General features: G+C 41.3%; 16 protein-coding genes across 16 annotated transcripts; all 16 read left to right on the top strand.

The window, feature by feature from the left end:
• Positions 1 to 2: 2 nt before the first annotated feature.
• On the top strand, positions 3 to 1,580 carry TM35_000162550 (putative MYH7B protein; the record flags this gene model as incomplete). The annotated part of the gene is made up of 1 exon (XM_029026127.1): positions 3 to 1,580. A coding segment is annotated over one exon (1,578 nt), but the record flags the coding sequence as incomplete, so codon positions are not given.
• Positions 1,581 to 1,891: 311 nt separating this feature from the next.
• TM35_000162540 (uncharacterized protein) lies at positions 1,892 to 2,572 on the top strand (the record flags this gene model as incomplete). The annotated part of the gene is made up of 1 exon (XM_029026126.1): positions 1,892 to 2,572. The coding sequence occupies one exon, from the start codon at positions 1,892 to 1,894 to the stop codon at positions 2,570 to 2,572; it is 681 nt and encodes a 226-aa protein (XP_028882682.1).
• Positions 2,573 to 2,772: 200 nt separating this feature from the next.
• Positions 2,773 to 4,806, top strand: TM35_000162530 (uncharacterized protein; the record flags this gene model as incomplete). The annotated part of the gene is made up of 1 exon (XM_029026125.1): positions 2,773 to 4,806. The coding sequence occupies one exon, from the start codon at positions 2,773 to 2,775 to the stop codon at positions 4,804 to 4,806; it is 2,034 nt and encodes a 677-aa protein (XP_028882681.1).
• A 410-nt stretch (positions 4,807 to 5,216) lies between these two features.
• Positions 5,217 to 6,644, top strand: TM35_000162520 (putative seryl-tRNA synthetase; the record flags this gene model as incomplete). The annotated part of the gene is made up of 1 exon (XM_029026124.1): positions 5,217 to 6,644. One exon carries the CDS (start codon positions 5,217 to 5,219, stop codon positions 6,642 to 6,644), a length of 1,428 nt encoding a protein of 475 aa, XP_028882680.1.
• Positions 6,645 to 7,240: 596 nt separating this feature from the next.
• TM35_000162510 (protein kinase) lies at positions 7,241 to 8,449 on the top strand (the record flags this gene model as incomplete). Its single annotated transcript, XM_029026123.1, has 1 exon — positions 7,241 to 8,449. One exon carries the CDS (start codon positions 7,241 to 7,243, stop codon positions 8,447 to 8,449), a length of 1,209 nt encoding a protein of 402 aa, XP_028882679.1.
• A 487-nt stretch (positions 8,450 to 8,936) lies between these two features.
• On the top strand, positions 8,937 to 9,473 carry TM35_000162500 (uncharacterized protein; the record flags this gene model as incomplete). Its single annotated transcript, XM_029026122.1, has 1 exon — positions 8,937 to 9,473. The coding sequence occupies one exon, from the start codon at positions 8,937 to 8,939 to the stop codon at positions 9,471 to 9,473; it is 537 nt and encodes a 178-aa protein (XP_028882678.1).
• A 483-nt stretch (positions 9,474 to 9,956) lies between these two features.
• On the top strand, positions 9,957 to 10,787 carry TM35_000162490 (putative NGG1 interacting factor 3-like; the record flags this gene model as incomplete). Its single annotated transcript, XM_029026121.1, has 1 exon — positions 9,957 to 10,787. The coding sequence occupies one exon, from the start codon at positions 9,957 to 9,959 to the stop codon at positions 10,785 to 10,787; it is 831 nt and encodes a 276-aa protein (XP_028882677.1).
• A 419-nt stretch (positions 10,788 to 11,206) lies between these two features.
• TM35_000162480 (putative cell cycle sequence binding phosphoprotein (RBP45)) lies at positions 11,207 to 12,112 on the top strand (the record flags this gene model as incomplete). Its single annotated transcript, XM_029026120.1, has 1 exon — positions 11,207 to 12,112. The coding sequence occupies one exon, from the start codon at positions 11,207 to 11,209 to the stop codon at positions 12,110 to 12,112; it is 906 nt and encodes a 301-aa protein (XP_028882676.1).
• Positions 12,113 to 12,786: 674 nt separating this feature from the next.
• Positions 12,787 to 14,691, top strand: TM35_000162470 (uncharacterized protein; the record flags this gene model as incomplete). The annotated part of the gene is made up of 1 exon (XM_029026119.1): positions 12,787 to 14,691. One exon carries the CDS (start codon positions 12,787 to 12,789, stop codon positions 14,689 to 14,691), a length of 1,905 nt encoding a protein of 634 aa, XP_028882675.1.
• Positions 14,692 to 15,223: 532 nt separating this feature from the next.
• TM35_000162460 (exocyst complex component 6) lies at positions 15,224 to 18,343 on the top strand (the record flags this gene model as incomplete). The annotated part of the gene is made up of 1 exon (XM_029026118.1): positions 15,224 to 18,343. The coding sequence occupies one exon, from the start codon at positions 15,224 to 15,226 to the stop codon at positions 18,341 to 18,343; it is 3,120 nt and encodes a 1,039-aa protein (XP_028882674.1).
• A 431-nt stretch (positions 18,344 to 18,774) lies between these two features.
• Positions 18,775 to 20,433, top strand: TM35_000162450 (uncharacterized protein; the record flags this gene model as incomplete). The annotated part of the gene is made up of 1 exon (XM_029026117.1): positions 18,775 to 20,433. One exon carries the CDS (start codon positions 18,775 to 18,777, stop codon positions 20,431 to 20,433), a length of 1,659 nt encoding a protein of 552 aa, XP_028882673.1.
• A 289-nt stretch (positions 20,434 to 20,722) lies between these two features.
• TM35_000162440 (cytoplasmic translation machinery associated protein) lies at positions 20,723 to 21,313 on the top strand (the record flags this gene model as incomplete). Its single annotated transcript, XM_029026116.1, has 1 exon — positions 20,723 to 21,313. One exon carries the CDS (start codon positions 20,723 to 20,725, stop codon positions 21,311 to 21,313), a length of 591 nt encoding a protein of 196 aa, XP_028882672.1.
• Positions 21,314 to 21,621: 308 nt separating this feature from the next.
• TM35_000162430 (putative ATP-dependent DEAD/H RNA helicase) lies at positions 21,622 to 23,235 on the top strand (the record flags this gene model as incomplete). The annotated part of the gene is made up of 1 exon (XM_029026115.1): positions 21,622 to 23,235. The coding sequence occupies one exon, from the start codon at positions 21,622 to 21,624 to the stop codon at positions 23,233 to 23,235; it is 1,614 nt and encodes a 537-aa protein (XP_028882671.1).
• A 385-nt stretch (positions 23,236 to 23,620) lies between these two features.
• TM35_000162420 (uncharacterized protein) lies at positions 23,621 to 24,661 on the top strand (the record flags this gene model as incomplete). Its single annotated transcript, XM_029026114.1, has 1 exon — positions 23,621 to 24,661. One exon carries the CDS (start codon positions 23,621 to 23,623, stop codon positions 24,659 to 24,661), a length of 1,041 nt encoding a protein of 346 aa, XP_028882670.1.
• A 322-nt stretch (positions 24,662 to 24,983) lies between these two features.
• On the top strand, positions 24,984 to 25,427 carry TM35_000162410 (uncharacterized protein; the record flags this gene model as incomplete). The annotated part of the gene is made up of 1 exon (XM_029026113.1): positions 24,984 to 25,427. One exon carries the CDS (start codon positions 24,984 to 24,986, stop codon positions 25,425 to 25,427), a length of 444 nt encoding a protein of 147 aa, XP_028882669.1.
• Positions 25,428 to 25,612: 185 nt separating this feature from the next.
• Positions 25,613 to 26,845, top strand: TM35_000162400 (acidocalcisomal pyrophosphatase; the record flags this gene model as incomplete). The annotated part of the gene is made up of 1 exon (XM_029026112.1): positions 25,613 to 26,845. One exon carries the CDS (start codon positions 25,613 to 25,615, stop codon positions 26,843 to 26,845), a length of 1,233 nt encoding a protein of 410 aa, XP_028882668.1.
• Positions 26,846 to 27,095: the final 250 nt, after the last annotated feature.

Below are 27,095 nucleotides of genomic sequence, written 5' to 3'. Positions count from 1 at the left end.
CAGAGAAGGAGGCTGAGCTGGACAGTGCACGTGAGGAACTGCGATTGCTGCGTGAGCAGTGCGATAGTAGCTCTGCAGAGAGGCAGACGGCACTGGAGAGTGCGTTCCAGGAACGAGAAACCTTACAGCGGGAGCTAGACGGCGCACGTGAGGAACTGCGGTTGCTGCGTGAGCAGTTTAGTAGTACCTCTGCAGAGAAGCAGGCTGAGCTGGATACTGTGTTGCAGGAACGTAAAGACGTTTTACTTGAATTAAAGCGGGCGTTGCGGCAGCGCGAGGAGACGCAAGAGGAACTTGAAAATGCACGTAAGGAGCTAGAGTTACAGCGGGAACGGGCGAGTATTACTATTGTGGAGCAGCAGGCTGAACTGAATAGTGCATTGGAACAGCGGGAAAAAGTACAGAAGGAACTTGAGAACGCATTACGCGAGCGTGAGGAAGTTCGACGTGAATTGGATATCGCACTCGAGGAACTGAGGGTATTGCGGGAACAGTCTAATAGTAGTTCTGCTGAACAACAGGCCGAGCTGGAGAGTGTAGTGCAGCAACGAGGAGAGGTTCAACGTGACTTAAATGCTGCCCATGAGGAATTGGAGAAGGTAAAATATGAGCTGGAGGAGTTACGAGAGGAACGTCAGGTTCTTAACGAACGTTGTGGTGAACTTGAGAAGAGATGCCAGGCTGCTCTGGATGAGAAAGAGAGCGACCTGCGTACCTTTGAGGAGAAGCTGTTGGTGTGGAAGGAGAAGGTAAAGGTGGCCAAGGCGAAGGACGACCAGAGGATTGAGGGTCTCGAGGCGCTGACGGCTGCCCAGCGGGGGGATGTGGAGGGGTTGGCCGCCGTCCTCCGCCCCCTCCTCGCCGCCCTCGGACTCCCGCCGCCGGACCCCGCGCCGCTGCCGGACGGCCGACTTGACGTTGCGCCGCTGCTCGAGTCCCTCAACGGGGCGCAGGCGGCAGTCGCCAACGGCACGGCGCGTGTCACCGCACTTGAGACGCAGTTGCACGATGCAGAGGAGAAGTGTGCGGCCGCAGCGGCCCCAGAGGTGGTGACAGAACTTGAACAGCGTAACGCACAGCTAGAGGAGAAGTGCGAGCTTCTTCGGAAGGAGATTAAACGACAAAGAGAGGCCTTCCAGAGGGAGAAGGCACAACAGGATATCTCAACCGCAGGGACGCGGGAAGAGGGGCGTGCTACACTACGCGCAGCAGCAGGAGGTGTGTTTGAGAAGGACATGCTTTCATTAGCAACACAACAAAGTCAACGCGATAATGAAATTCGCCAATTGCGTGCTCAGCTCCAGACGCTGGAGAAGGAGAATGCGGAACTGAAGAGAGAATGTGATCATAATAACTCTGTATTGGCACAGTACACAAAAGATATTGAGGTTCTTAAGGCCAAGGAGCGAGTTCAGCTTAGTATTGAATATGTGCGTAATGTTATACTTCAGTTCCTTTGTTGCCCAAATGAAACTGTTCGGTTGCAAATGGTACCGGCAATAGCTACTGTGTTGGAGTTTACCCCAAAAGAAAAAATGGAGGTGCAAAGTGCTAATCCTGCATGTCCCCGTTTTCATTAAGTGAGCGAAAGAAAGAAAGAGACTAGCTGTATATAGTTCTACATATATATTTTTTTCTCTATGCGGGTGGTGTGTGTGTGTGGTCGATATTGCTTAACCCATAAAAATAAAAAAATGGTTGCATTAAAAAAAAAAAAAATTATTTGTACTTTTTAGTTTGTTTTTTTTTTTTGCTGTATTTTTCTCCTTCTACTCTTTCTCCCTTTTCTTGATCCCATGCGAACACACACACACACACACACACACATATGAAAAAAAAAAACGACAACGACAACAGCGGTGTTGCCCTTAACTGCACTTAAGTCCTACAAATGGTAAAACGGGACCTGGAGAAGGAAAAGCAGATGGAGCTTGCTGCGATTTGGGGAAGCGAGACAGACGGTGATCTTCGCTACCCGCGACGACGTCGTGCAGCTGCGAAACGGCCGAACGCTATTTCTACTACTTCTGGTTCTGGAAACGAAGAGGTTGAAGATGATCATCTTTCTGACTTGGGAAGTGATGCTATCAGTGAAGATCGTGCCTCAGATATCGCCGCACAGAAGAGTAAAAAGGCTAAGAAAAATAAAAAAACGAATACTACTTATCGACTCCATTGTTTCATTGAACCTGGAACAGAGAAAAATGCAGTACGTACTGTTTTTGAGGCGTATGAACCGAAGGTGGAGTTAAGAACATCACAGAAGGGCAACTTGTTGAACAAAACGCACTATGCGGTGCTGACATTTCGAAATAAAGCCATGGCTTTACATGCTGTGAAGGTGCTGGATGGTACTAATCAGTATGATTTGCTTGGGGTGAAAGAGTTGAAGTTGCGACTTATGCTTTCGAGGAAGGAGCACAATGCTGCTCGGCAAAAGATGCGTAAACGTCTGCGTGAAGAACGTGGACGTCAGTTGATGGAAGAATCTAATGAGGACGCGGAGTTTATCAAAAATTTTCTTGCGACTTATGCCCCATCGGTTAAGAATAAAGAAGAGACGCAAAAATGAGTGAATTTTGTGTACACAATTATATACATATATAAAAATAATTATTTTGTGCAACTATTTTTAGTGGTCATCTGAGTAAGGGTAAAATGTATTCTCTCTGTTGAATCAAAACGGGTTGTATCTGTGATGTGTCGCTGTTTTTTTTTTTTTTTCTTTTGTTTTCTCTTTTATTTTTGTTTTATTTTTTTTTTTTTCGAAGGATGAAATCAGTAGCTCCACCAATGGTTGCAAATTCCACGGCGGAGCAAGTATACGAGTACTTGAAAAAAGTTGCTCCGCTTAACAAACTTGCGGGAGCTGTTCCAGTAACATCAGTGCGGAAATATATTGGTGCACTCGATGATGATCACATGTTCCATGGTGAAGGAGTTCTTATTTCAGAAATGGGCTTCCGCTTTGAAGGTGTTTTTCAACATGGGAGTATGGAGGGACACGGAAAGATTACATGGAGTAGTGGTATCACGTACGAAGGTGAGTTTAAAAATAATGCTCCAAATGGTAAGGGTATTTTTACATGGGTAAATGGTGATAGATATGTTGGTGAAGTGAGAGATGGTGTACGATATGGTCATGGAGAGTTATCAACCGCAGATGGAGTTTATACTGGAGAATGGGTCCGAGGAAAGCGACATGGTATGGGACGTCAAACATACGCTGGTAACTCTTATTATGAAGGTGAATGGATAAAAAATAAACGAAATGGAAAAGGAAAATTAATGTATCCCAATGGTGATTTGTATGATGGAATGTGGCATGATGATAAACGAGAAGGTTTTGGGACGATGGGATGGAAGTTTGGTACAGGACACTATGTTGAAGTGTATGAAGGTGAATGGCGTGATGGCATTCCATTTGGTTTTGGAAGATCTACATATGTTCACTATATTAACCCTGAAAATGTACCGCAAGATGCTGGAAGTTTAGAAGATTTTGCCCCTCCTGTTCATTCTGTTCTTAATGTTTATGTAGGAGAATATGTAAATGGTAAACGTCATGGATTTGGTATCTTTTACTACGCAGATGGAAGTGTTTACGAGGGTGAATGGTGTAATGGTAAGAAAGAAGGACATGGAAAGTGTACAACGAATACTGGTGTCTCACACTATGATACTTTCCATGGGAATGAAGCAGAGGAACAGCTTAAAGTAACGGATACCTCAAATTCTTTACCTGAAGTTAGATTAGCAGATATTATTGGAGTTTCAGATAATTCTTTAGATGAAGCTACTTCTGCCATAAGACTTTTACTACTACGTTTTAATAATACTCTCAAAGATTTGTTCTATGCATATAGTGAAAAGAATGAAAATATTGCGCTTATTACTACTCCAAATGATTGGTGGAAACATCGTACCCCAAGTCACATATTCATTCCACAGTATCTTCGTTTATTGAATGATGCACACATCATAAATGGGAAAATAAGTATCGCTGATGTGATTGACTGTGTTGCAGTAACCATTGAAAAAGAAAAGGCTTCTGAAGAAGAAGAAAAGGAAAAAAGAGAAAAAGATGAAGAAGATGAAGAAGAAAAAGATGAAACAAAAGATAATCCTTGGAGTATGCAAATGCGGAAACTCCGAAATGATGTATTGAATCTACAAGGATATCTAAATTATAGACAATTTGCAGAATCCCTTGTTCGACTCTCCGCTATTGCTTGCATTGGTTATAATATTGCAGAGTTATCAAAACGTTTTTCAACATTTATGGAAGGTTCACTCACAAAGGAAAAGTTCGTGGATGAACCTTTGTGTCCCCTTACAAGAGAGTGGGAAACATTTTTAATTCCCCACTTAAAAGCTCTGGAGGCATTATTTCAACGAATGTCATTAAATTCTCAAGTGGTACAAGGTAACACAAGTGCTCCTTTAGATGTTCGAACCTTTATTGCATTCTTTCGTGGTTTATTTAATAAGTATGATATTGGTTTAACAGAAGCTGTGAATTCTCTCTTCCCATTTGACCAATTCAAAACACCAGGTCTAGTACCCTCTGCTGTTTGTCAACCACGTAATGCTTTAGGGCTTTGTCTGTACGAAAAGAGTTGTGGACCTAATGGAGTATTTGTTGCGGCGTTAGTAGCATCGGAGCGACGACTGACGTTTGTTGAGTTTATTGAGGCTATATTGGGTGTGGCGCTTCTTATCGGTGCAACCAAAGAGGAAGAGATGGAGGAGAAACTTGTTGAGATTTTAGAAGTGCAGAGCACTGAAGTTGTGGTGACGGATTAGTTGAAGATGTAAAAAAAAAAAAAAGAAATGGAAACAACAAAAAAAAGAAAAAAAAAAAAAGAAACTGTGGTAATTCACAAGAAAAAGAATAAAATTCTTGATTTTGTTTTCATGGTTGTAGATTTGTATATATTTGATTACTCCTCATGTGTCACCTGTGGATAAGAATTGGGAGTGATTCTGTCGTATTTGGTGATGTATATTGTAGGTAGCGCTTCTTCTTTTTTTTTTTTATCACTATTCTTTAACGAATGAAAAAAAAAAAAAAATACAAAATAATACAAAAAATAATATTTCTCCTCTTCTTTTCTTCTTTTTTTTTTTCTTCCCCATACTGTAAATAATTTATTTTCTGTTAAACCTATAGTTTAAAGTATTTACGTTGTTGATATTACATTTTCTTGTTTATTATGGGGCTTGACATTCAGTTATTCCGGGATGAGAAGGGAGCGGATATCATCCGTGAATCACAGCGTCGTCGCTTTGCAGATCCCGGTGTTGTCGACACTGTACTTGAGGTAGATAAGAAGTGGCGACGGACACTTTTTTTAACAGAAGCCAGCAACAAACTTATTAACGCCTGCAGCAAAGCTGTTGGAGCGAAGAAGAAGGCAAAGGAGGGAGATGGTGATACATCTGAAATTCCTGAGTCTATCAAGGAAGCTTGTACAGAAGGGACTCTCACTGTCGATCAGGTAAAAGATCTCTGTGTACTGCAACTAAAGCAACTCTCTAAAGATTTATCTGAACAGGTGGCAAGGCTCGCAAAGGAGACAGTTGCCCTTGAAACTGAACGTGACAGTCTTGTATTAAGTGTTGGAAATATCATTCACGAGTCCGTTCCAATAGCACAGGATGAAGATACGGGTAACACAGTTGTGCGTACTTTTGGTGATGTTACAAAACGAGCGAAACTCAACCATGTTGCTATTATGGAACGTCTTGGTATGATGGATACAACTAAAAATGTTACTTCCATGGCCGGTGGACGATCCTATGTACTGAAGGGAGGACTTGTTCAGTTACAGGTAGCCCTTTTGTCGTATGGATTGAACTTTCTCGTTAACAAAGGCTACACCCCATTTTACCCACCCTTCTTTTTAAATAAAGATGCCATGGCAGGAGTAGCACAGTTATCACAGTTTGATGAGGAACTCTACAAAGTAACGGGTGATGGTGATGAGAAGTATCTTATCGCTACAAGCGAAATGCCTATAGCGGCTTACCACCGTGGTCGGTGGTTTACAGAACTGAAGGAGCCATTGAAGTACGCTGGTATGTCAAGTTGTTTCCGCAAAGAAGCCGGCGCTCACGGTCGTGATACACTTGGGATTTTCCGTGTTCATCAATTTGATAAAATTGAACAATTTTTCGTTTGTTCTCCCCGTGAAGAAGAGTCATGGCGTCACCTGGAAGAGATGATCCGCACCTCTGAGGAGTTCTGTGAGAGTCTCGGACTCCCATACCGCACCATCAACATCTGCTCCGGTGCTCTTAACAACGCTGCAGCGAAGAAGTACGATCTGGAAGCGTGGTTCCCCGCCTCTGGGGCATTCCGCGAGTTGGTCTCATGCTCCAACTGCACAGACTATCAGGCGCGTGGGGTGAACTGCCGCTACGGCGCTAATCTCCGCGGTGTTGCCGCTAATAATGTGAAGGAGTACTGCCATATGCTGAATGGAACACTCTGCGCTATTACCCGCACAATGTGCTGCATCTGTGAAAACTACCAGACAGAGGAGGGTGTTATTATCCCAGATGTACTCCGGCCGTACATGATGGGCACGGAGATGCTCAAGTTTGTTGAAAACCCTGAACCAACGGCAGAATCGGCGTAGAGAAGGATAAACAAGAAGAAGAAGAAGAAGAGGGGAAAAAAGAAAAAGAAAAACTTAAAGTTCTTTGGCCAAAAAAAAAGGCAAATGGAAAGACAAAACCAATAAAACAAAAAAAAAAAAAGAAAAATGCGCAAAAAAAAAAAAAAAAAAAACATTAATGCACAAAAAGTGAGAGACTGAGAGAAAGTAGAAGAGGAGGTGGATTTGGAGAGGAGTTAAGGGAACAAGACAGTAGTGATCTTCGATCAACGAAAAAATTTCCTTTTTACTTGCATCTTGAACATTTTACATAAAAAAAAAAAAAAAGACCCGACTGACACGACACGGAAGTAAAATTCATTCAAATCCCTTTTTCTTTTTTTTTTGCATTCTGGAGTAAATTATATTAAAAGGCTGGTTTCTCTTGAATATCACTCCCTTTTTTGTTTCTTTTTTTTTCTGTATGAGAAAGACTTTTCTTTTTTCTTGAAATTGATTGAATGCAGATTCTATAGGAAGTCTCAATACCCCACTCCCACACCCCACTTCCAAAAAAAAAAAAAAAAAAAAAAAAAACAGAAAAAAGAGAGAGAGAGAGAGAGAAGAAAGAAGAAGGAATGGAGCAGGACTGTGAAAGTGGTTTTCTAGAACCACCAAGCGGAAGATTTGATCTATCTCCGCATGGAAAACTAGAATCAGATGCAAAGGCGTTTAAAAAAGCTGCAGTTGAGCGTTTTGTTAATGGGCTTGTGTACGTAGAGGGACAGGTGATAACGCAACCGGGACATTTATCAGATTCAATTGTGCGCTCACTGAAAGATCGTTTTAAACGAATAGTTAAAATAGGTCAGGGAAGTTTTGGAGAGGTTTATATTGTATATGATACGGAAACGAAAATGCATCTTACTATGAAACGTATGGAACTCCTTCACGGTGCTGGAAGACGTGTCATAGGTTTGTGTAATACAACTTCCCGTGAATTGAATTTATTGCGTATGCTAAAACATGAAAATATTGTTGAATTATTTGACTATCACGTAGTACCAGATGGAACATTAGTTATGTTAATGCCTGTTGTAGCTTATGATCTTGTATCATTGATTCGTTTGTGGCGAAATGGTGGTCCTCGTGGGGAACCCACTACAGGTCGTATGCCACTTTCAACCATTAAATGTATTTTTCGTCAACTTCTTACAGGATTGGCTTATCTACATAGGGAGCGAGTCATGCACCGTGACCTAAAACCAAGTAATGTAATGATTGATGAAAAAGGTGTAGTGAAAATTATTGATTTTGGATGGGCCCGTTTTTGTCCTCCAAAGTGGCGCGGTCCAATGACAGGACCTCCTTGTCCGGTATGTTATCGACCACCAGAAGTACTTCTTGGTGGACGACATGCTGTAAGTTATGATGCCACTATAGATATTTGGTGTTGTGGGTGCATTCTATTTGAAATGCTTTCGGGTGGAAAGATGTTTATCAACGCACGCAGTGAAGCGGAGGCTGTAGCCGCCATTATTGATTGGCTTGGCTCTCCATCCTCTAAGAGTACATTGTACTATGGAAATCCTGATAAATCTCTCATAAGCTTCAAACAACACCGTCCTAAACGTCTGGAGCATCGCTGTGAATTGATGCATATTGATAAAGATAGCGTAAGTTTATTGAGTGAAATGCTACAATTAGAACCAAAACGAAGGAAATCAGCTGAAGAATTGCTGAATCATTCATGGTTTTCTTCCGCCCCTGAGGCGTGTAAACCACATGAGATATCGCTTCCTAGGTACAATATGTATAGGTGGTTGGAATCTAGACGTTCTCTTTAATTCTGGACTAAAGAATAAGAGAATGAAAGGAAAAAAAAAAAAAAAATCACCAAGAGGAGAAAAGAAGAAAAAAGGAAAAAAAAAGAAAAGAAGTGGGTATAACCAAGAATAAGGGTTATAATTTCTTGGTTTTTACAGCCTTAATGACCAAAAAAAAAGAAAAAAAAAAATGACCCTATATTTCTTTGCCTTAACTTACCTCTCCTTCCTCTTTTTTTTTCTTTTTATTTGCTGTTGTTCCATCTTTGACCTTTTTCAAGGAAGTTACGGAAGAAAAAAAGAAAAAAAAGGTTAGAGCGTACTCTTCCTATACTTTGTCTTTACTACCTGCGCATTCTTTTTTTTCCTCTTTCGTTTTGATTTGTCAGTTATTATTATTATTATTATTATTATTATTATTTTTTTTTTTTTTTTTTTTTTTTTTTCTGTTCTTACCTTTTATCATTACATATATCCCAAATCTGCTGGTGTCTTTAGGCGTATCTTCATGGATGGGCCAGAATCAGACGCCGATAGTTGGCGTGAACATTATTTAGACCTCTTTGCTGATGGAGAAACACGAGGTGAAAGGGGAAAACAGAGTTGTTTTGTGACCCGTGTGGAGATGTTTGAGAGACTGCAAGATGATCCATCACTAAATGAAATTATTAATGAAATACATATTTACACTGAGCCACTGGCTTCATGGGGACCCCTTACATTTCTGGCAGGTGATCACTACTTTGCTGTTATTGAGACACAAAACTGGTGGTGGTCTATTGAATTGCGAGATGATATGATTGTCATTCAACGTGGGAAAGACTTTACAAATGTACAAAGTAGATGTCAAGGGCGGTATCGTCGCTATCGGTTACTTCATAATGGACCTTCTCTTGTTTGTAATTCTTCGTGTGGTCAACGATATGTTCGAGATCTTGTTTTAGCAATATACAATAAGGGATATTTTTCTGGTGATCTTATTTCCCCTAGTTCACATTCACACGCTCTTGTTAATTTCATTTGGCTTTTTTGTCGCTCTCATTAGTTAGAAAAAGGCCAGCCATAAGCGTGGTTTTACAGGTGTTGGTTGGTTTTTTTTTTCTTTTTGCTTGTTTATTCAAAGAACCTCCGTTTTTGAATGCTAGAAGAGAAAGAATAAAAAAAAAAAAAAATCTTAATGCATCTGCTTCCTCTTTTTTTTCTCTCTGGGGTGGGAGTTAAAATTTTTTTTTCTTTTTTTCTGCGTCTATATTTCAAAGAGTTTAATGCCCTTTTTTATTTTGGTTTTACTTGCTTTGTTTGTTGTTCTTTTTTCCTTTTTTTTTTTTAGTGCTTTCCTTACTACTGTCTTGGGTGGTCTTGCTCTTTGTGGTTACTCTCTCTTCCTTGCCTGTTGTGTCTCTAATCTCTTGTTTGACTTAACGTAATAATGGTAAGGGGAAGAATTACTATTTTTATAAACTGTATATATACATACATACATACATACATACATACATACATACATACATACATACATACATAAACGATGACTTCTCTTATTAAGCGAGTGGCGACTATTATGAACGAGATTGCACCACTGCGTCTCGCTGACCATTCATGGGATAATGTTGGGGTTCTAGTGGAGTCTCCTCAGAGCAATAACTCTGGTGTTGTTCTTTTAACAGTAGATCTAACACCTGAAGTAATGGAAGAGTGTCTGAAGCATAACGTTGAGGTGGTGGTAGCATATCACCCACCTATTTTTTCACCCTTTAAACGTCTCCAATTAAGTAATCCAAAACAGAAAATAATCCTACAGACTATTCGTCATGGAGCCTCTATTTACTCTCCTCATACCTCCTTGGATGTGACGGCAAATGGTATCAACGATTGGCTTGCTTCTATCGTGGATGCCAAAGGTATTACTTACCCTATTCAACCTACTGAAGAAGAAAGTAACGATGCTAATACATCTGTAGGGAATGGTCGTATTGTTAAACTTTCTAATCCCAAACAAATGAGGGACTTAGTGAATGATATTAAAACTGGTTTAGGTATACCTACTGCTCGTGTATCGCTACCAGATAATTGGAATGAGAAGACACCTATTCACTCTGTGGCTATCTGTGCAGGAAGTGGTAGTGGTGTATTTCGTTTACTAAAGGAAAAGGTGGACGTTCTTTTTTCAGGAGAGATGGGTCATCACGATGTACTTGCTGCTAATGCTGATGGAAAGGCCGTTATCTTGTGTGAGCATACCAATACGGAGCGAGGTTATCTGAGAGCAAAACTACTCCCAATGCTTCAAGAAAAACTTGGTAATGATATTCGTGTTATTGTATCCGCAGTGGATAAAGATCCTCTTGTTATTTGGTGAAAGGTGTAAGGAAAGAAAAGGAAAAAAAAGAAAAAAAGAAAACAGTAACCAATAAAATATTGGAGGACACAGTGAAAGAAAAAGGTGAAAATGGTGATAACCAGGATGGCATGTGTAGTATATATATATATATATATATATATATATAGTGTTTGGATGTCTTTTTCTCAATATGAAGAAGAAAAGGAAAAAAACAAAAAAAAGTACTATTTCATTTATTCTTTTATTGCGCATACATAGGCTTTTTTTTCTTAGAGAATATATATATATATATATATATATATATAGATATAGATATATATTTATATCTAGATTTACTTGTTAACCAAAGAAGAGAAGACATTCAGGGTATTATTTTGTTGCAATTTTAGGAGAGAGGAATAAAAAAAAAAATTAATAATAATAAATAAATTTTAAGAATGAACGTGGCCCTACTCAAGGATATTGAAGAGACACGCCGATATATAGATGAGTGTTATTTACAGGATCTTGGACGACTGGAGGCGGCACGTAGCATGTTTGAGCAGCACTTCAGTCGTCTAGATAGCCTTATACGTGACAGTACAAACCCCCGACATGATGAAGGAGGGGAAATTCGCGTGGATACTCTATTGGCTACACCATGCCGACAGACGTACAATAGTGATGACAAAATATTGGCTACACCTTCTATGGCATCACCACCCATAAGCCGTGGAACAATCAATTATGATCGTTTTCTGGACGAGGTTACTTGTGGGGCATTGGCATCTACTTGGCCAAATCGCCTAAACAATGAGACAGATGCGGATACTCGCAAGCGACCAACGCTGGAATCTATTCCTGAAGGAGCACGTAATCGTTCACCCCCGAAGGATCATAGCGCACCTTGTCAAGTCCTTGTAGTATTTAAGCGTAAGCGTATTTTGCAATTTGAGTCCCCCACGTATGTTTCTCCCGGCGAGTATGTTGTGGTGGGTGGAGATCGCGGAGAGGATATTGGCCTCGTGACCCACTCGAGAACACTCGGCGAGCACAACTACGATGGTGAGAAGAAATGGGCGGAGGGCGTCGGCCGCGTACTGCGAGTCGCCACTGCGCTGGAGGTCTCGCAGCTGCAGGGCGTGCAGACGGAGTTGGAGGAACGCGCCGTGGAGGTGGCGCAGAAGAAGGTGGAAGAGCACCGTCTCCCTATGTGCATTGTAGATGCGGAATATCAATTCGATCGCAAAAAGCTCACTTTTTACTACCGTTCTCAGCAGCGACTTGACTTCAGGACACTCGTGCGGGATCTCTATAAAACATTTCGAGCCCGCATTTGGATGGAGCCAGAGGTGCCATCATAGGAAGGGGTTATAGTTCAGCAGGCTGTATATATATATATATATATATATATATATATATATATATATTATATACTTCGTTATTTATGTCACTTTCTCTCTCTTTCTCTCTGTGTGTGTGTGTGTGTGAATTGTGAGGTGTGGCTTCTGAAAGATCTGAGGATTACACGCTTGTTTTGGAGAATGTAATAATAAAAAAAAAATGTATTCATGTTATTTCTTGCTTTAAATTGCTCTTTTGTATCTGGATTTATTATTTGCAAAAAAAATATATATACATGTCTTTTTATACCATTCTCTCCTACCAAATCTTTATATACGATAATCGTAACACTAAATAAGGGTACAAAGGTATACACCCACATCATATACACATATACACAAATACACCCATAAACGTTGATATCAATATACCTTTTTTACCCAAGGACGTAAGTACGCCTTCAGTATTGTATTGTTATCATTATTACTATAATTATTTGTGCTTATATTGGGTATACGGTCTAAGTGATCTACTGAAAAAGGTGATATATTGTGGATAGTGGGTGAGAAAGGAGAGTGAGAGAGAAAAAAAAAAAGCGGTATTGTGTGAAATGAGTTTTTATCAAAAGGAAAGTAGAAGAAGTACTATCTCCCCCTCACCACCTAGAGATAAACATTCTTTTCATCATGATCCTATGGAACCTATAGATGATACAGAAGAACTTGTACGTATTCGCTCATCTCAAATTGATAAAGAACGTTTAGGACTACTAACACCCACGCGTAATGCTGCTAATTATCGTGGTGAAACATCAGATGATTATTTTGAGCATATTTTTCAGGAAGAACGTGAACTTCGAGAAAGGGAACTTGCATTAGCTCAAGAGAAGGAATATTTGGCACACAACCTTAAGCAACGACTTTCACTCCTTTTGTCTGATCCAGAGGAAGAAATAAGAAGTGGAAGCACTTATTCTTCTAAAAAATCTTCACGACGAACTGATACGGATAAACTACAATACGACAATGTCAACTACAAATTCCCAGATGTGGGTGATGGTATGAATCGTATAAGTGCATACGTTAGTGGTAATTGTGGTAGTGCTAGTGGTAATACTAGTGGTATCCATCCCCGCAGTGATTATGGAATTTGTCTTCGTGGTGTTTCTCCTGTTCTCTCTTCTCAACGGCCACCTCCTCCTATTATGCGTATTCAGCCACTGCAGTCTCCTTCTCCCCCCGCTGGCATGATATCGCGACTGCAGCAACGACAGCCGTTTACTTTACAACAACGAATAAATCGTACCAACGCAGGAGTACAAACAGAACCAGCTACGGAGGAACCCACAGGTGGTAGACCTCTCACTATTGAACGTGATGAAACATACAGTAAACGGATTCCTTCACCACAACATGGGGCTTCATCCACATCAAGTCTGAGTCTCCCATGTGAAAGTGAAGCATCCTCAGTAGAAGGAACAGCAGAGACACGTTCTGGACATGAACGTGAGAAGACAAAGCCTAGCAATACACCTAAATTAAAAGGTAAAAAGAAGTTGGCTCATAAACCTACAGAGAAAGGAATGCTAGTAGATATCTCCAATAAAAGTGTTGGAAGAGAAGAAGTAGGAACAAAAAGTCCTTCTCAGCAAAATGAAAGAGGAAGAAGTGTAGAGACAACATTGTTGTATAATGATAATATGCAAACTCCTCCACCTCCAGTAAATGAAACAGTGGTTGAAGGAAGTCATACGAGTCATAAGGTTTTATCACCTATGCCGCATCTTAACAGGGATTCAAAAGGAGTTATTGTCTTTTCATCTACTCCAGTGTACACACACCAGATATCATTGTCACCACATTCAGGAAGTCACAGAGTAGATGCAAATGAGAGTAGAACTACTACAGTGTCAGTAAACCGTGAAAACCAGAAGAATAATAACACTAAGAATACTAACTCTAATAAAAAAAGTAGCACCACCAGTTACAAAAGCACTAGTGGTAATCAACAACCATCCACTCAATATGGTGTAGAAGCTATGACCTTTGAGCCATCAATCACTTCTCCTCGAACAGCACCATGGTATATTCCCACATCTAGAGTTCTAGAGCACTCAGAATTCAAAAACCTCCTCTGCGGTAATTGGATGCCGCCACCGCCGCAGTCTGTAAATGTAGAGGAAACTCACCCAACAGATCCTCCAACGGAACAGATGGAGGATGTACCTATTAATTCTCCATCTGATATTAAGGAAGCCTCTCTTCCCCCCATGTCCCCTGCTGAAATGAGGCAAGATGCTACACCAGAAGCAGCAGATTATATTGTACAGTTTCCTCATCTACCCGATATGCCACCACCAGGGAAGCAACGAAAGAGAAAGTGTCACTGTAAATGTTGTGGAGGCTGTGGTGGCTGCAGTCACTGTGGTCGCTGTGGAAATTGTGATAGCTGTGGTCACTGTGGACGCTGTGGAGACTGTGATGGCTGTGGTGGCTGTGGAGGCTGTTGCTCATTTTGGCCCTGCTTTCGTTTTTCTCGTCACTTTCCATTCCTAAAGTGTGGAAAGAAAAAGAAGAAAAATAGAGGAGGAAACGTGTAATGTTTTGACTCCAGGTTTTTTTTTTTTGGAATTTGATGGAAATAAAAAAGAAAAAGGTAACGTATATATATATATATATATGTTTGTATATCTGTATATCTGTGTATGTTTGTGTTGGTATTTATAATATTGTATAATAAGGGTTTCGAACTGCTGTAGATATTAAACAAGAACAACAACAACAAAAAAAAAAAAAAATAGATCTGAAAGCGTAATGTTGACAACTAAATATAGTTTACTGAGTTAAAGAGAAAAAAAAGAAAATAAAGCCTTTTTTTCTCATTCTACTCCATCCCTCTCTTTACCTGTACGCATATATTTCTGTATTCAAAGAAATAGCTACTCCCCTCCTCTCTCTGTCTCTCTCTCTCTCTCTCTCTCTCTCTCTCTCTCTAATTTTTCTTCTCTTTTGCTCTCTCTCACTCCCTTTGTTCATTTTTTTTTTTTTTTTCCACTTTTGCTCCTTTTTTTTTCTTATTTATTTTCTATTATTACTTCTACAAGTCTTTCGCTTGAGTACTTTGAAGTGAAGATGGAATCAGAATCAGATACTGAAGAGAATGAAAAAATACAAATAATTTTGCGCGATATGTGTGATAGTCCACATGTTCTTTATCGCACAGAACAACCTTTGCGTCTTTACAGACATGGCAAGCAAAAGAAAGTACATCTTTACGCAACAGCTTATCATGTTTATTTAGTCAAGGCCAAAAAAGTAACTTTTTATGCTAGGTGGCCTAATAAATTGCTGACAGTAAGTAGTGTTCAAAATACTCTCTTTATTGGAAAGTCTGATTCTACAAAGGATATTCAGACAAATGTTTCTACACGAGCTGTTTTGACCGCAGAGAAAGATGAAGGTAATGACTTTAGCTCGGTAAAACTTGAGGGATTATCAGCGAAAGAAGTAAGAGATATTGAGGACCGGTTAACGGAACTTTCCACCACTGCACGGATTTTGGCAGATACTCTCGAAAGGGAGGAGGAACATCCTTCAGAACATCAAGAATCATTTTCAAAAGAAAATGATGAATGGGGTGAAGCTGATAGTGAGGGCAGTGAAGATGAAGGTGGTCCATTGTGGGAACAGCAACAACAACAACAACAACAACAGCAACAACCCATATTGCAAGATCAACAACAGAGACGATCACGGGATGTAGAGTTGAATAGTTTGTTTGAGAAGGCTCCCTCACGATATCTCGCCGTAACATCATTAGTAGATGGAGAATTTACAGATTATAGTACATTAAAAAATGCTTATTTGCGTAATGAAGAAGATATTCTACTAGAGGATCTTGCAGCATTTATAAATGAAAATGAGGGACAAGTAGAAAAATTATGTGAACGCCATTACCCTGCTTTTCTTCATGCAGCACGACAATGTACATCTATTTCAGAACAAGATGCTGAGTTAGTTGGTCAAGAACTTGGAGGAGCCACTGCGCTTGCTCGTTCTTCTGTAATGGAAATGAAACGAGCAGCGGCAGAACTTAATCTATCAAGATGTATAAGAGAAAATGTGGCACATGTTTGTACATTATTACATGCATTATTAGAAATAGCTGAACATCTTGAGATGGTAGAAATGCGTGTACATAAACGTCAACTTCTTGGAGCTGTTGTATCATTAAAACAATTACTACGAGTAGCAACTCCAATGTCTGAATACGCTCTTGGAGAATATGTAGTTCATCATCGAGTACCACAAATGGCACAAGATATTTTTACAGCTGCGGTACAACAATTAAATGCATGGTTAAAACTTTTACGTGAACTTTCTCGTCCTATCGGAATAGCTGCACTTACATGGGAGGGATCTGTAAGAGCTGGTTCTATTGAAAAAAAACTAGAGGTAACAAATGAAGGAGATTGGTGGGTTGAGTCAACTTGTTCAAGAGCATTTATTAAACGTGCACCTTTTGCAGAATCAGCAGGTATAGAAGATATTTTATATGGAGCATCATTACAAGAAGTATTTGAGGAACTTCGACGTGGTACATATTATTGTAATTATTATGCTGAAAGTCGTGGTCAACAAGCAAAATTAGATCTTTATGAACCTTTTTTTGCAGGAGAAGGACTCTCTGGGGAAGAACTTGTTGCTGAGTTACAACGTTACTGTGAAACTTCGCTGGGATTTTTACTTATTGAAGATATTGTACATCATGCTACAAAACCACATATACAATCATCATCAGAAATTCTTTCGATGTGGGATCGTTTATCACAGTCTATGGCTGATCGGGCTCGACGTGTATCAAGTTTACTTTCTAATGATCCCAATTATACAGCACGTATGATGGATATATTTCGTTTATTGCGTCAATTTCTAAATGTTGCAGTTGATCTTGTTAGTTCGGTTAGACTTAGCCCACTTACTCTTTCACTTGTAGTAGAAGCTATGAGTGATAATATTATAAGTTCATGGTTACAGGAAGCATGTATGGAAGCTACACAAGCAGTCCTCACAGATACTCTTGTTCCTCTTATTGCTACAAATGTTGAAGATTATAATGCGTATGTTAAAAAATTCTACTTGGATCGTTGTAAGTATATTGAACTTCCACTTCCACCAAATGGTTATACTTCAGGACGAGTATCATTACCTTATGCATCGATGGTTCCTGTAATAGGTGATGTTGCCTTACGGTTTCTCTCACGTTGTCATTCTATTGTCGTAACAGATCATAGTGCTGTGGTTCGACAATCAGAACTTAATAATGTAGATGAAATGTTCCTTAAGTATCTTTCTGTGCTTTTTCGTACAGTGGCTGAGTTATTGCAGAATCATTTAATGACAGTTCCAGAAAGGGGAGTCTTACAGTTTGCTGTTTTTGTAACATCATGTGCGACGATGAGTGTGATTCTCTCTTGTGTAGAACAACAGTTTTTTTTAGCATGGCCAAGTGATTATGGTGGAAGACGATGGGAAAAACTTGGGGAACCACGTCTTCTAGCTTCTTCTGCTGCACTTTTTGAGAAAGCGGTAGAGAAAGGTATAGACAAACTTCTCAATGCTTTTATTATGGAAACTGAAGATCGTTTAAAGCCGACGGCGGATATTGAATACTGGAAACGACTAATTGAGGTGCGTCGTGGTACAGTACAGGCCACTTCTCGTGTTGACCCTGAGAGTGGCGATACTGTGGAACGTGGATTTGTGGAGACGATGGAGTACATTATTGGAATGATCCCGCAGCTCTGTGCGGTGCTGCAGGTCTCTGTGGTGCGCAGTGTGCTGGGGACGGTGGTGGCCCACGTGTGTGTGACGCTGCAGGGGAATTTGGAGCGGGCGCTCGCCGGCGCTCTCGAGTCGGGCGGCGGGACGCGGGACTTTGCGGTGCTGCGGGGGTGCGTCTCGGAGTTCGTCGCGACGGCGGACGCCAACGTCCCCGGGTGGCAGCGACGCATCGCCGCGGCGGTTGGCGCGGGCCTTCCGCTCACCGCCCGCTTCCCGCTCGACCCCGTCGCCGTCGCGGAGGAACTCCTCGCGTGGATCTCCCGCCGGGAGGCCGCCGCCGGTCGACCCGCCGCGGGGTTGGAGGCCGCCGGGAAGTTTGTGGCCCGCGGGGTGGGGAAGGGCCTTCACGCCGTTGGGCAGACAGTCATGGGCGGCGCTAACGCCATTACAGGCAGACGCAACTCGTAATATGATATACCACAAGGAGTCTCTCTTTGTGTGTATTGGTGCGCTTTTTTTTTTTTTAATTTTTTCGGGTAGGGGTGCTGTCCTTCTTTTCTCCTGTATACTTTATACTCTCTGGTTAGTTTCTCATTCTCTCACTTTTTCCCTTTCTGTGTTCTTGTCTTTGTCTGTGTATGTGTAAGTCACAGTGTTTCAGTCAGAGTGCCTTTTCTTGGGTACTCTTTTCGTTGAAGAAGAAGAAAAAAAAAAAAAAAACATATCGACACTACCTTCTTTTCACAGATATTCTAAAGGGAAATATTATTGCAACAGGAGAGAGTAAAAGTGGGACATTGCGTATTCTTCTCGGTGATTGAAAGTAAAACAAATATTGAAAAATACATAGATAGATAGATATTAAGATACATTACAACATCTACATAGAGGAAAGTGAGATGAGTGTGGCCGAACGCTTACGTTCATTTAGGTACGTCACTAGTACACGTGAGATTCCATGGACACATTTACGCAGCATTGATGTTCCATCAAATCGCGTGAATGAACCAGATTTGCACTTAATGAAAAATGTAATTTCTCTTGTCTCAGACTGTAACCTTGCTACTGCTACTGCCCCAACTACTAGTTCAGCAGATGTATACCAACTTTTAAGTGTATTGCAGCTTGCCCTTCAATTCACTCTATGGTCACAATCTATACTTAAAGAGCAGTTGGTGGAAAAACAAAACAGTATCACGGTAAAGCAGGTTAACTCACAGCTTTTAGATACTTTGGAAGCAAAGTTAGAAGCGTCCCGTCGTGAGGCCGTTAAGCTTCGAGAAGAGCGTGATACTTTTGAGGTAACATGTCGAACTCTCGAGCATCGCCTCACACAATGTGAAACGACGATTCGTTGCCTTGAAAAGAATCTTGTGTTTGAGCAAAAACGGCTCCAGGAATCTCTGAAATATATTTCCACACAAGAGATGAAACATCAAGAGCAACAAAGGCAAGAAGGGCAACAGAAGAATGTGGAGAAGCTGAATCCCCCACTACAGAATCTACCTCATACCCGAGGAGAGTGTCTGCCAGATGAGGGATATGGTGATCATTCACATTCTCTACACGCAAAACACCACAAAAGACACTCGCGTCAATGTTGTTTGTTGAATAGTGACACTTCTGATTCTACGTCGTTTTCCTCACATGTTGCTGAGGTTCCACCACGGCGAGGTAAGAATCACCGTCGTGAAGATTTGTCAGCTCTGTTGAGACACCTCCGACAAGAAGAGAAGGGAGCGGAACAAGTACAACGACAAGAACAAGAGCAACCATTACAACAACAAAAGGAGCAATCATCTCCACCTTATGGTGATAGTTCCATAACGTTGGTGGGAGAAAAGATAGAAGATGATGTTATAAATACATTTCGCCGAGAGATGGAGGAATTACAGTCGCGTACAACAGCAACGTGTGATGCGATGCGTGAAACCCTTGAAAATGCGGTTACAAACAATCTGCAACGTACTGAGGCTATGATTCGGCGTGTGGAGGAATCTGTTGAGAATCTTAAAGCATCTCTGGTAAAGGAGCAGGCAGGGGAATTGCAGAGTGTTAAGAGTTTTCTTACGCAGTGGCAAACGGATACTCGGGCAGCACTAGAAGCGTCTGTGGTAACTATGATAAATCAGATAAAGACAGAGTATGCGCAAGAAAAAGAAAGAGAACAAGAAAAACAAAACCAACAACAACAGCAACAACAATCATTAATACCATCTTTCTCTACAATTCCTCCAGTCCTGACTATTTCTCAGGATGTTATCAAAGAATCAACGTGTCAACACTGCCGTCAGCGTATTCCTGTAAAACAACTTGACGCACATGAGGAGGAATGTGAACTACGTCTTGTGAAGTGTCCACAATGTGGAAATTCTGTTGTTGCACGTCTCCTCTCTAAGCACAAATGCTCTGGTGGGACAACTAGTGAGACTGGAACTCCTGAGAGTGCAACACTCTTACGAGCTTCGTCACTAATGCTACAGGAAACACAAAGAGAATTACAGCAACTGCTGGAAGAAAATAGTGAAGAGGCCTCATCATATGAAACTCCAGTTTAGTTTCAAAACGTCATTGTACAGTTAAGAAACAGGAAAAATAAAAAGTATTTGAGAGAACTTTATTAATGACATCAGTAGATAAGAAAAAAACACTGATTTTTTTTTTTTTCTGAAGATGTTTCATTTGAATAAAAAAAAGTTCTTTTTTTGTTTGTAAGTTTCACTTTATTTCCTTTTTTTGTTTCTCATTTCCATTGATATTCTACCAATACTGACTCTCTACTACATAGAATAAAACAACCAGATTAACGATAAAGTAAAAAAAAAAAAAAAAGAAAAGGTATTCAAGATGTCTTCAGCAGACTTATTTAAAAAATTCACATTGCAGAATGTTGCACAAATTGCGAACAGTAATAATAAAGAACAAGCACAAGTACGCAGAGACTTGGCAGAGCAGTATCCATTATTGGCAGATTACTGGGAAGATATTATCCCTAAAAAATCTGATATTATGCTGGTACGTTGTCATGATCATGTACACTGTGTTACTCTCGTCAGCGCACAACCAGAAGTTCTATTCTTTAGCCACCACAACGGTCCATACATACCTCATCTAAAGCTGCTTCACAAGTATCCATTTATTCTCCCACGACATCAGGTGGATATCGGTGGTTGTAAGTATATCGTTTCGGGGGCGAATGTCATGTGTCCAGGGCTTACTTCTGCAGGTGGGAGCATCACACCAGATCTTGCTGCTGGTCAGATAGTTGCCGTACATGTGGAAAGCAAAGAACACGCAGTGGCAATAGGAAAGATGCTTATGTCATCTGATGATATTGTAAAAATAAACAGTGGCCCGTGTATTGAGAATATACATCACCTTGGTGATGGTTTGTGGATGAATCGTGTGCTAAGTTCCTCACACATTGGGGCTAAATAAGCGGTATCCGTGTAAGTGAACTGATAAAGGAAAGCCAAGAAGAAAAAAAAAAAGAAGTAGTGCTTGGAGATATCCGATAAACCCATTCACTTCTCTCATAAAATGGATACATATGAAAAAATTTTGGACTGTTCTTGTTATTATTGTTGTTACTTTCTGGTGTTATTTTTCTACCTTATATTGTGTACAAGTGTATCTCTGCGTGTGTACATGTGTTTAAATCTCTCTCTCTCTATCTGTTTTTTTTTTTTTTTTTGTTGGCTTCTTTTATTAGAGCTTTGAAAGTCCACAGGAATTTTTAGTATGTGATGAGACGTTGCGGTGTGTGCTGTTTAAAGTACTTGCGTGGGTCTAAAGTCGCGTACGGTGGTTCTGTGGCTTCTCTCTTGGAGAATTATCTTCAGAGCGGTGGGGAAGCTCATGCCGCTAACTTGCCTGCATCACAGAAGTACTTCTATATACAGAAGGAAAAACAAAATCAGCATCATGATCCTCAGATTTCACAAAAACATCAGATGGTTCAGCTTCGACTTGGTTGTGCACAAATGTTAACTTCTACGTCCGGAAACATTGCGAATCACAATGAGGCGCATCCGTTATTTTATTCTCAAACAGCTCCACGTGAAGCAGGACTTTGCGTTTCTCTTGTTTTGGCGTTAAAAAAACTTAAGATAAGAAAACTTACAGAATTGCAGGGTGCTTTGATTCCTATGCTTCTTAAAGGTAAACATATTATTGCTCACGCCGAGACAGGTACAGGAAAAAGTTTTGGTATTGCACTTGCATGTGCTAACAGGATAGTTCGACAAAATATTAATTACCGTCTACATACTGTTATTTTTGTTCCTACAGAGGAACTAGCATTACAGTATGATAAATGGTTACGTCACTTTGGTGGATCTACCTCGCAGGTAGTTCAAGTAGCTATTGAAAAAATTCCACTTGAAACACAGTTGGCAAAAATTCACAATATTCAACCTCATGTATTGGTAGGTACTCCGCAACGAATTGCTGATATTATACGTCTTAGTCCCACTATATTGGGAGAGAAATTGCGTCGTAAAGTAGATTGTGTAATTTTAGATGAAGCTGATTTAATTCTTTCATCTGAAGTAAAACTTGGACGACATGTGATTAGTGGAATTAATTTGGTGGACCGTTTATTCCGCAGCCGACCTGAAGAAGTACCAGCACAGCTAGTTGCTGCAAGTGCTACTATTGATGGTCGTACTGCACAAGCCCTTAATACATGGATGCGAAACGATAAGGCTGTACGTTTGACCACAAGCTTTGTTGAACACACTATTCCTCAGACAATTAGTTTTTACTTTTATGCTGAGTCTAGTAGGTATCCATTACCGAAATGCTTAGAATTGATCATTCGTTTGATATGTCGCCATGAACCCAAACCCCGTATTCTCGTCTTCACCACTGACGATGCCGTTGAGGAGGTGTCGCGGCTGCTGAACACACTCGGCACGACGGCCGCGGAGGTGCGGCGGTGGCTGCAGGAGTCCCCGGACCGCACAGTCGCCGCGCCGCTGCAGTTACGCGTGGACGTCAACGGCGGCCGTCGCGGCCCCATCGTCGCCGGCGATCGCGATGTGTGCGTTCGGGACGACAGTTCGGTGGCGCGGCTGGTCGGCGGGCGGCTCCTCGCGGGTGTCGGCGGCCACGCGTTAAGTCGCGGGCTGCACGTTGGCGGCATCACGCATGTTGTGCTCTACGGCCCGTGTCCGCCGGCGGCCGCTTTTGTGCACTGCGCCGGCCGCACGGGCCGCATGGGAGCCGCCGGCGATGTTGTCGTCCTCCACCCGCCCACCGCCGCCCGCGCCTTGCAGGCCGTCTGCAGTGCCCTCGAACTCCCCTTCACACCAGGACGCATGGAAGACGTGGAACAGCTGCTGATGCTGCCCACGTAAAGAACAAGAACAACAAGAGCTATCACCATGGGGTGCCGTTCTTTCTGTCCGTTTACGTCGTTTTTTTTTTGTTGTGTATACAGGAATGTTGCTCTTCGCACCTACATAAAACCAAAATATTCTCTTATATATATATATATATATATATAATATTCTCTCTATCTGTCACTCTATCTATTTCTTACTCTATATGTCAATCTCTGTCAAACTCTTTCTTTCTTTTTTTTTGTGTATTTCCTTATGTTATCTCCTTTTTTGTCATAGGATTGGCTCTTGCGTGGAGTGTGTCAAACCATTGTCATTCTGTGCTATTTATTACTGGGAAAAACTCTGGGACGGATTGTAGCTGTTTGTTTTGTTCTTAACTTGTAATTGAGATGCCGTTATGGCGGAGTTCATGATGCGTGAAGAAAATAACGGATTTCTAGGGTACAGTCCAAGAGGAGGAGAAATCGCCAGAGATACTATTAATTACTTTATCCCACCTGCGTACACTAGACAGCCGTTGCCTCTTCAGGAAACACGAGCATATTATACGGTTCATAAGGACGTCAACACCGAAACCGTGATTCCCCCACCAAGAGGTTCTCTTGGGATTTTCACGAATGAAGACAATATTCATGACACAAAGCACAACCTCCTTATGTCGCTACTTGGACAACCAGAACACCTTCATAGTGCGCAGACCACAGTACCACAAATAGGGGATATTATTTCTTCTCGTCTTTGTGGTTCTCACTGTGATGCATCTTTTATAGAGGATTCCCAACTCTTGGTGCAGTTGATTTCTTGTATTTTGTCTGGTCAAGGGTGTCCAAAAGAAGCAGGTTTTGAACGTATAACGAGTATAGACTTAAGTCACACCGTACTAGGCGTTGTTGGCTCTCGAAAATCTCCTTACTATGCTTATAAGGACGGCAATCCAATTCCGAGAATTAACGGAAGCTGTACCAGAGTTCTTCCATTCTTTCCTAACGGAATACATATAGGTGATAAAAGAAAAAATAGTAAAAAAGAGGATACTGCTTATTGTAGCCTTGCCTTTGCGTATATATCTCCATTGTTATGGATCCTAGGTGAGACTCGTTTCAACATCACAGAACTTACATGTCAACATTGCTGTTTGGGTGACCATGATGCGAAGGCACTGGCCTTTATTCTTCGCAAGCGCCATTCTAGAAGAAATGTGTGCGTTCTGGAACGAATAGACTTTTCATTGAACAACATTACGAATGTTGGTGCTGAAGCACTTAAAAAAGCAGTTAAGTATAACAAACACGTGAAAACACTGAATCTTATCGGAAATGAAGGTATCACAGACATTCGAATTCTCGAAGTGATAAAAAAGCGTCTTGAGCGCAACAAAGAGGGTCGAAGCAATTTAAATTATTTTCAGCGACTGAAAAGGTGGCTAAAGGGGAAATAGAGATGTGGGGAACAAAAAAAAAAGCTACTGATATGATTTGCTCAAACGATACGTTCAATCATCGAATTAACTTATGTCGCCTCTCCTTTTTTTTTTATTGCGCAATAAAGCAGTTCAGCTTTGGTTCCTCTTTCTCTTTCATTATCACAAGAGCTCCAATGACTTCTTCTTATTAATTTCTTCATATTATTCGTGCTAATGTTATTGTTGTTCTTCTTCTTCTTACTATTAGAAGTGGTTCTTGTTGTTGTCTTACTATCTTACTTGTGATTTAATTATCAAATACTCCCTAGAAGAGAATTGATCATCCTACTACTAGAGGATGTCACACTCAGTGGATGTGGTGCCGTTGCCAGAGGCCCTCCGACGCATTATCCATATGGACGATTGTAGTAGCTCTAAACCAGAGGAGATACAGGAAAAGGGGGAAAATACAGAAGGTCAAGAAGATGAACTTTCAGTTCCACTAACGGTGTCGCAACTACTTGATCTTGTACATGCCATTAAGCAAGAATACATGCAGTTGGTGGCTAATGTAGCAAAAGCATCTGTGAATAATGACACAACGTTCTCCTTGTCAAATGTTCAAGAACAACTCAAAACAATGGCAGGTCCTATAGCAGCGTTACAAAGAGGCATTCGAAGTAAAAATGCACAATGTGTACGTATAGAGTTACGTGCATACCTTGCGAATGAAGTAGAATCACGACGAAGGGCACTCTCACGTATGGGGGCGGCTCTCAGCATTGCAAAACAGAGCGTTTAATAATATGCACTACACAATATTACTCATATTGTTTTTTCTCTTCCATGTTACCCAAAAAGATACCCATTTTATCTAAACATTTTTTTATGTTTTTTATTTTATCTTATTTTTTCCTTTTAATTGATTGGTTTCTATAACTATAGAAAAAAAAAAAAAAAAAAATACACATTGCACAGACAGCAGCAATGAGGGGAGCACATGTGTATCTTGACTCACCCAGCACACCCAACTCTCTAAGCGCCAAAGAAATAAGGTCTACGCACCCGCTAGCCTCCCATCTTGGTACTGGACTGGGAAGCTGTCCGAATGCTGTGAGCCCGATGCCAGAGGCCTCACAACGACACGTGTCGGAGTTTGATCTTGCTGCGTACGGCAAGGATGAGTTCACCGCGTCTATGCAGAAAAATGTCATGGGACGTATGTTTTCGGCTTTTGACGTGACCCAGAAGGGCTACTTGGAAACAGATAAGATTGAGGAGATGTGCAAATACATTGGACGCGATATGAGTGCGGAAGAGGTGCAACAGATGAAGGAAGAAATCAATGCCATTGATGGGCACATTACGTTTGAAAAGTTTTGGAGCTGGTGGATGTCGCACCCGGAGGGATCATCAAGGAAAAACTGTTTTTCAACTGTCTCTGCTGATTTTTCCGTGCCGTATCACCAACAGCAGCTCTTAACAAGAGAGGAAGGCGAACTGTACACGCCGAGCTACCGCGTCCTCTTCCACTTCAAAGACATGGAGACAGGGGAGACGCGGCAGGTATCACCGTGGCACGACATTCCACTCTACGTGCGTTCGCTGGTGAGGACGAAACCCGAGACGGCACCGATGAATCGCTACAACTTCATCTGTGAGATCCCCAAATGGACTCGTGCGAAGTTTGAGATCGCCACGGGGGAGCCATTCAATCCCATTAAGCAGGATATCAAAAACGGTGTCCCGCGCTTCTACAAGCATGGCGACATGATGTGGAACTACGGTGCGATGCCGCAGACGTGGGAAAGTACTGATGTCATCTTCGAAGGCGGTGTCCACGGCGACAACGACCCGATCGATGCCATTGAGATTGGCATGTCGCAGCTGAGGGTTGGGCAGGTGGAGGCGGTGAAGGTGCTCGGTGTTCTTGGGATGATTGACGACAACCAGATGGACTGGAAGGTGATATGCATCTCACACAACGACCCCATATGCCGCTTTCTGAAGGATATCCACGATGTGCCGAAGTTCCTCCCTGGGTGCCTCGATGCCATTCGTGAGTGGCTCCGTGTGTACAAGATCTGCCAGGGTGGTGTGGAGAATAAGTTTGTCTTCGATGGAGAGTTCAAGGGCAAGGAATTCGCAATGAAGATTATTGACGAGTCTCATTACATGTGGGGTAACCTTCGAAAGATTAACCGAAAAGATAGTGTCTGAGGAACAACATCGAGTGGGATGCCATGAGAAGGATACATGCAGCGAGGCGGTAATAAGAATAAACGCTAAAGACGTGGAGGGATGACCACAAGGGGTGTTTGCTAATTTTGTTTCTCTTATTGCATTCATTGGGCGTAGTAGGCGGTATGCTATCCAATTCGTCCTGCTTTTTTTTTTTTTTTTCTTCTTTTGTTATTGCGACTATTAGTTTCATCGCTAAGAAAAGTTGTTTTTCTCTTTTGAGGTTTTT

Source organism: Trypanosoma theileri (assembly GCF_002087225.1).
Source record: "Trypanosoma theileri isolate Edinburgh chromosome Unknown TM35_Tth_16_V1, whole genome shotgun sequence".
In the NCBI taxonomy this organism is placed as follows: domain Eukaryota; phylum Euglenozoa; class Kinetoplastea; order Trypanosomatida; family Trypanosomatidae; genus Trypanosoma; species Trypanosoma theileri.
This window is presented reverse-complemented; position numbering and strand designations above follow the sequence as displayed.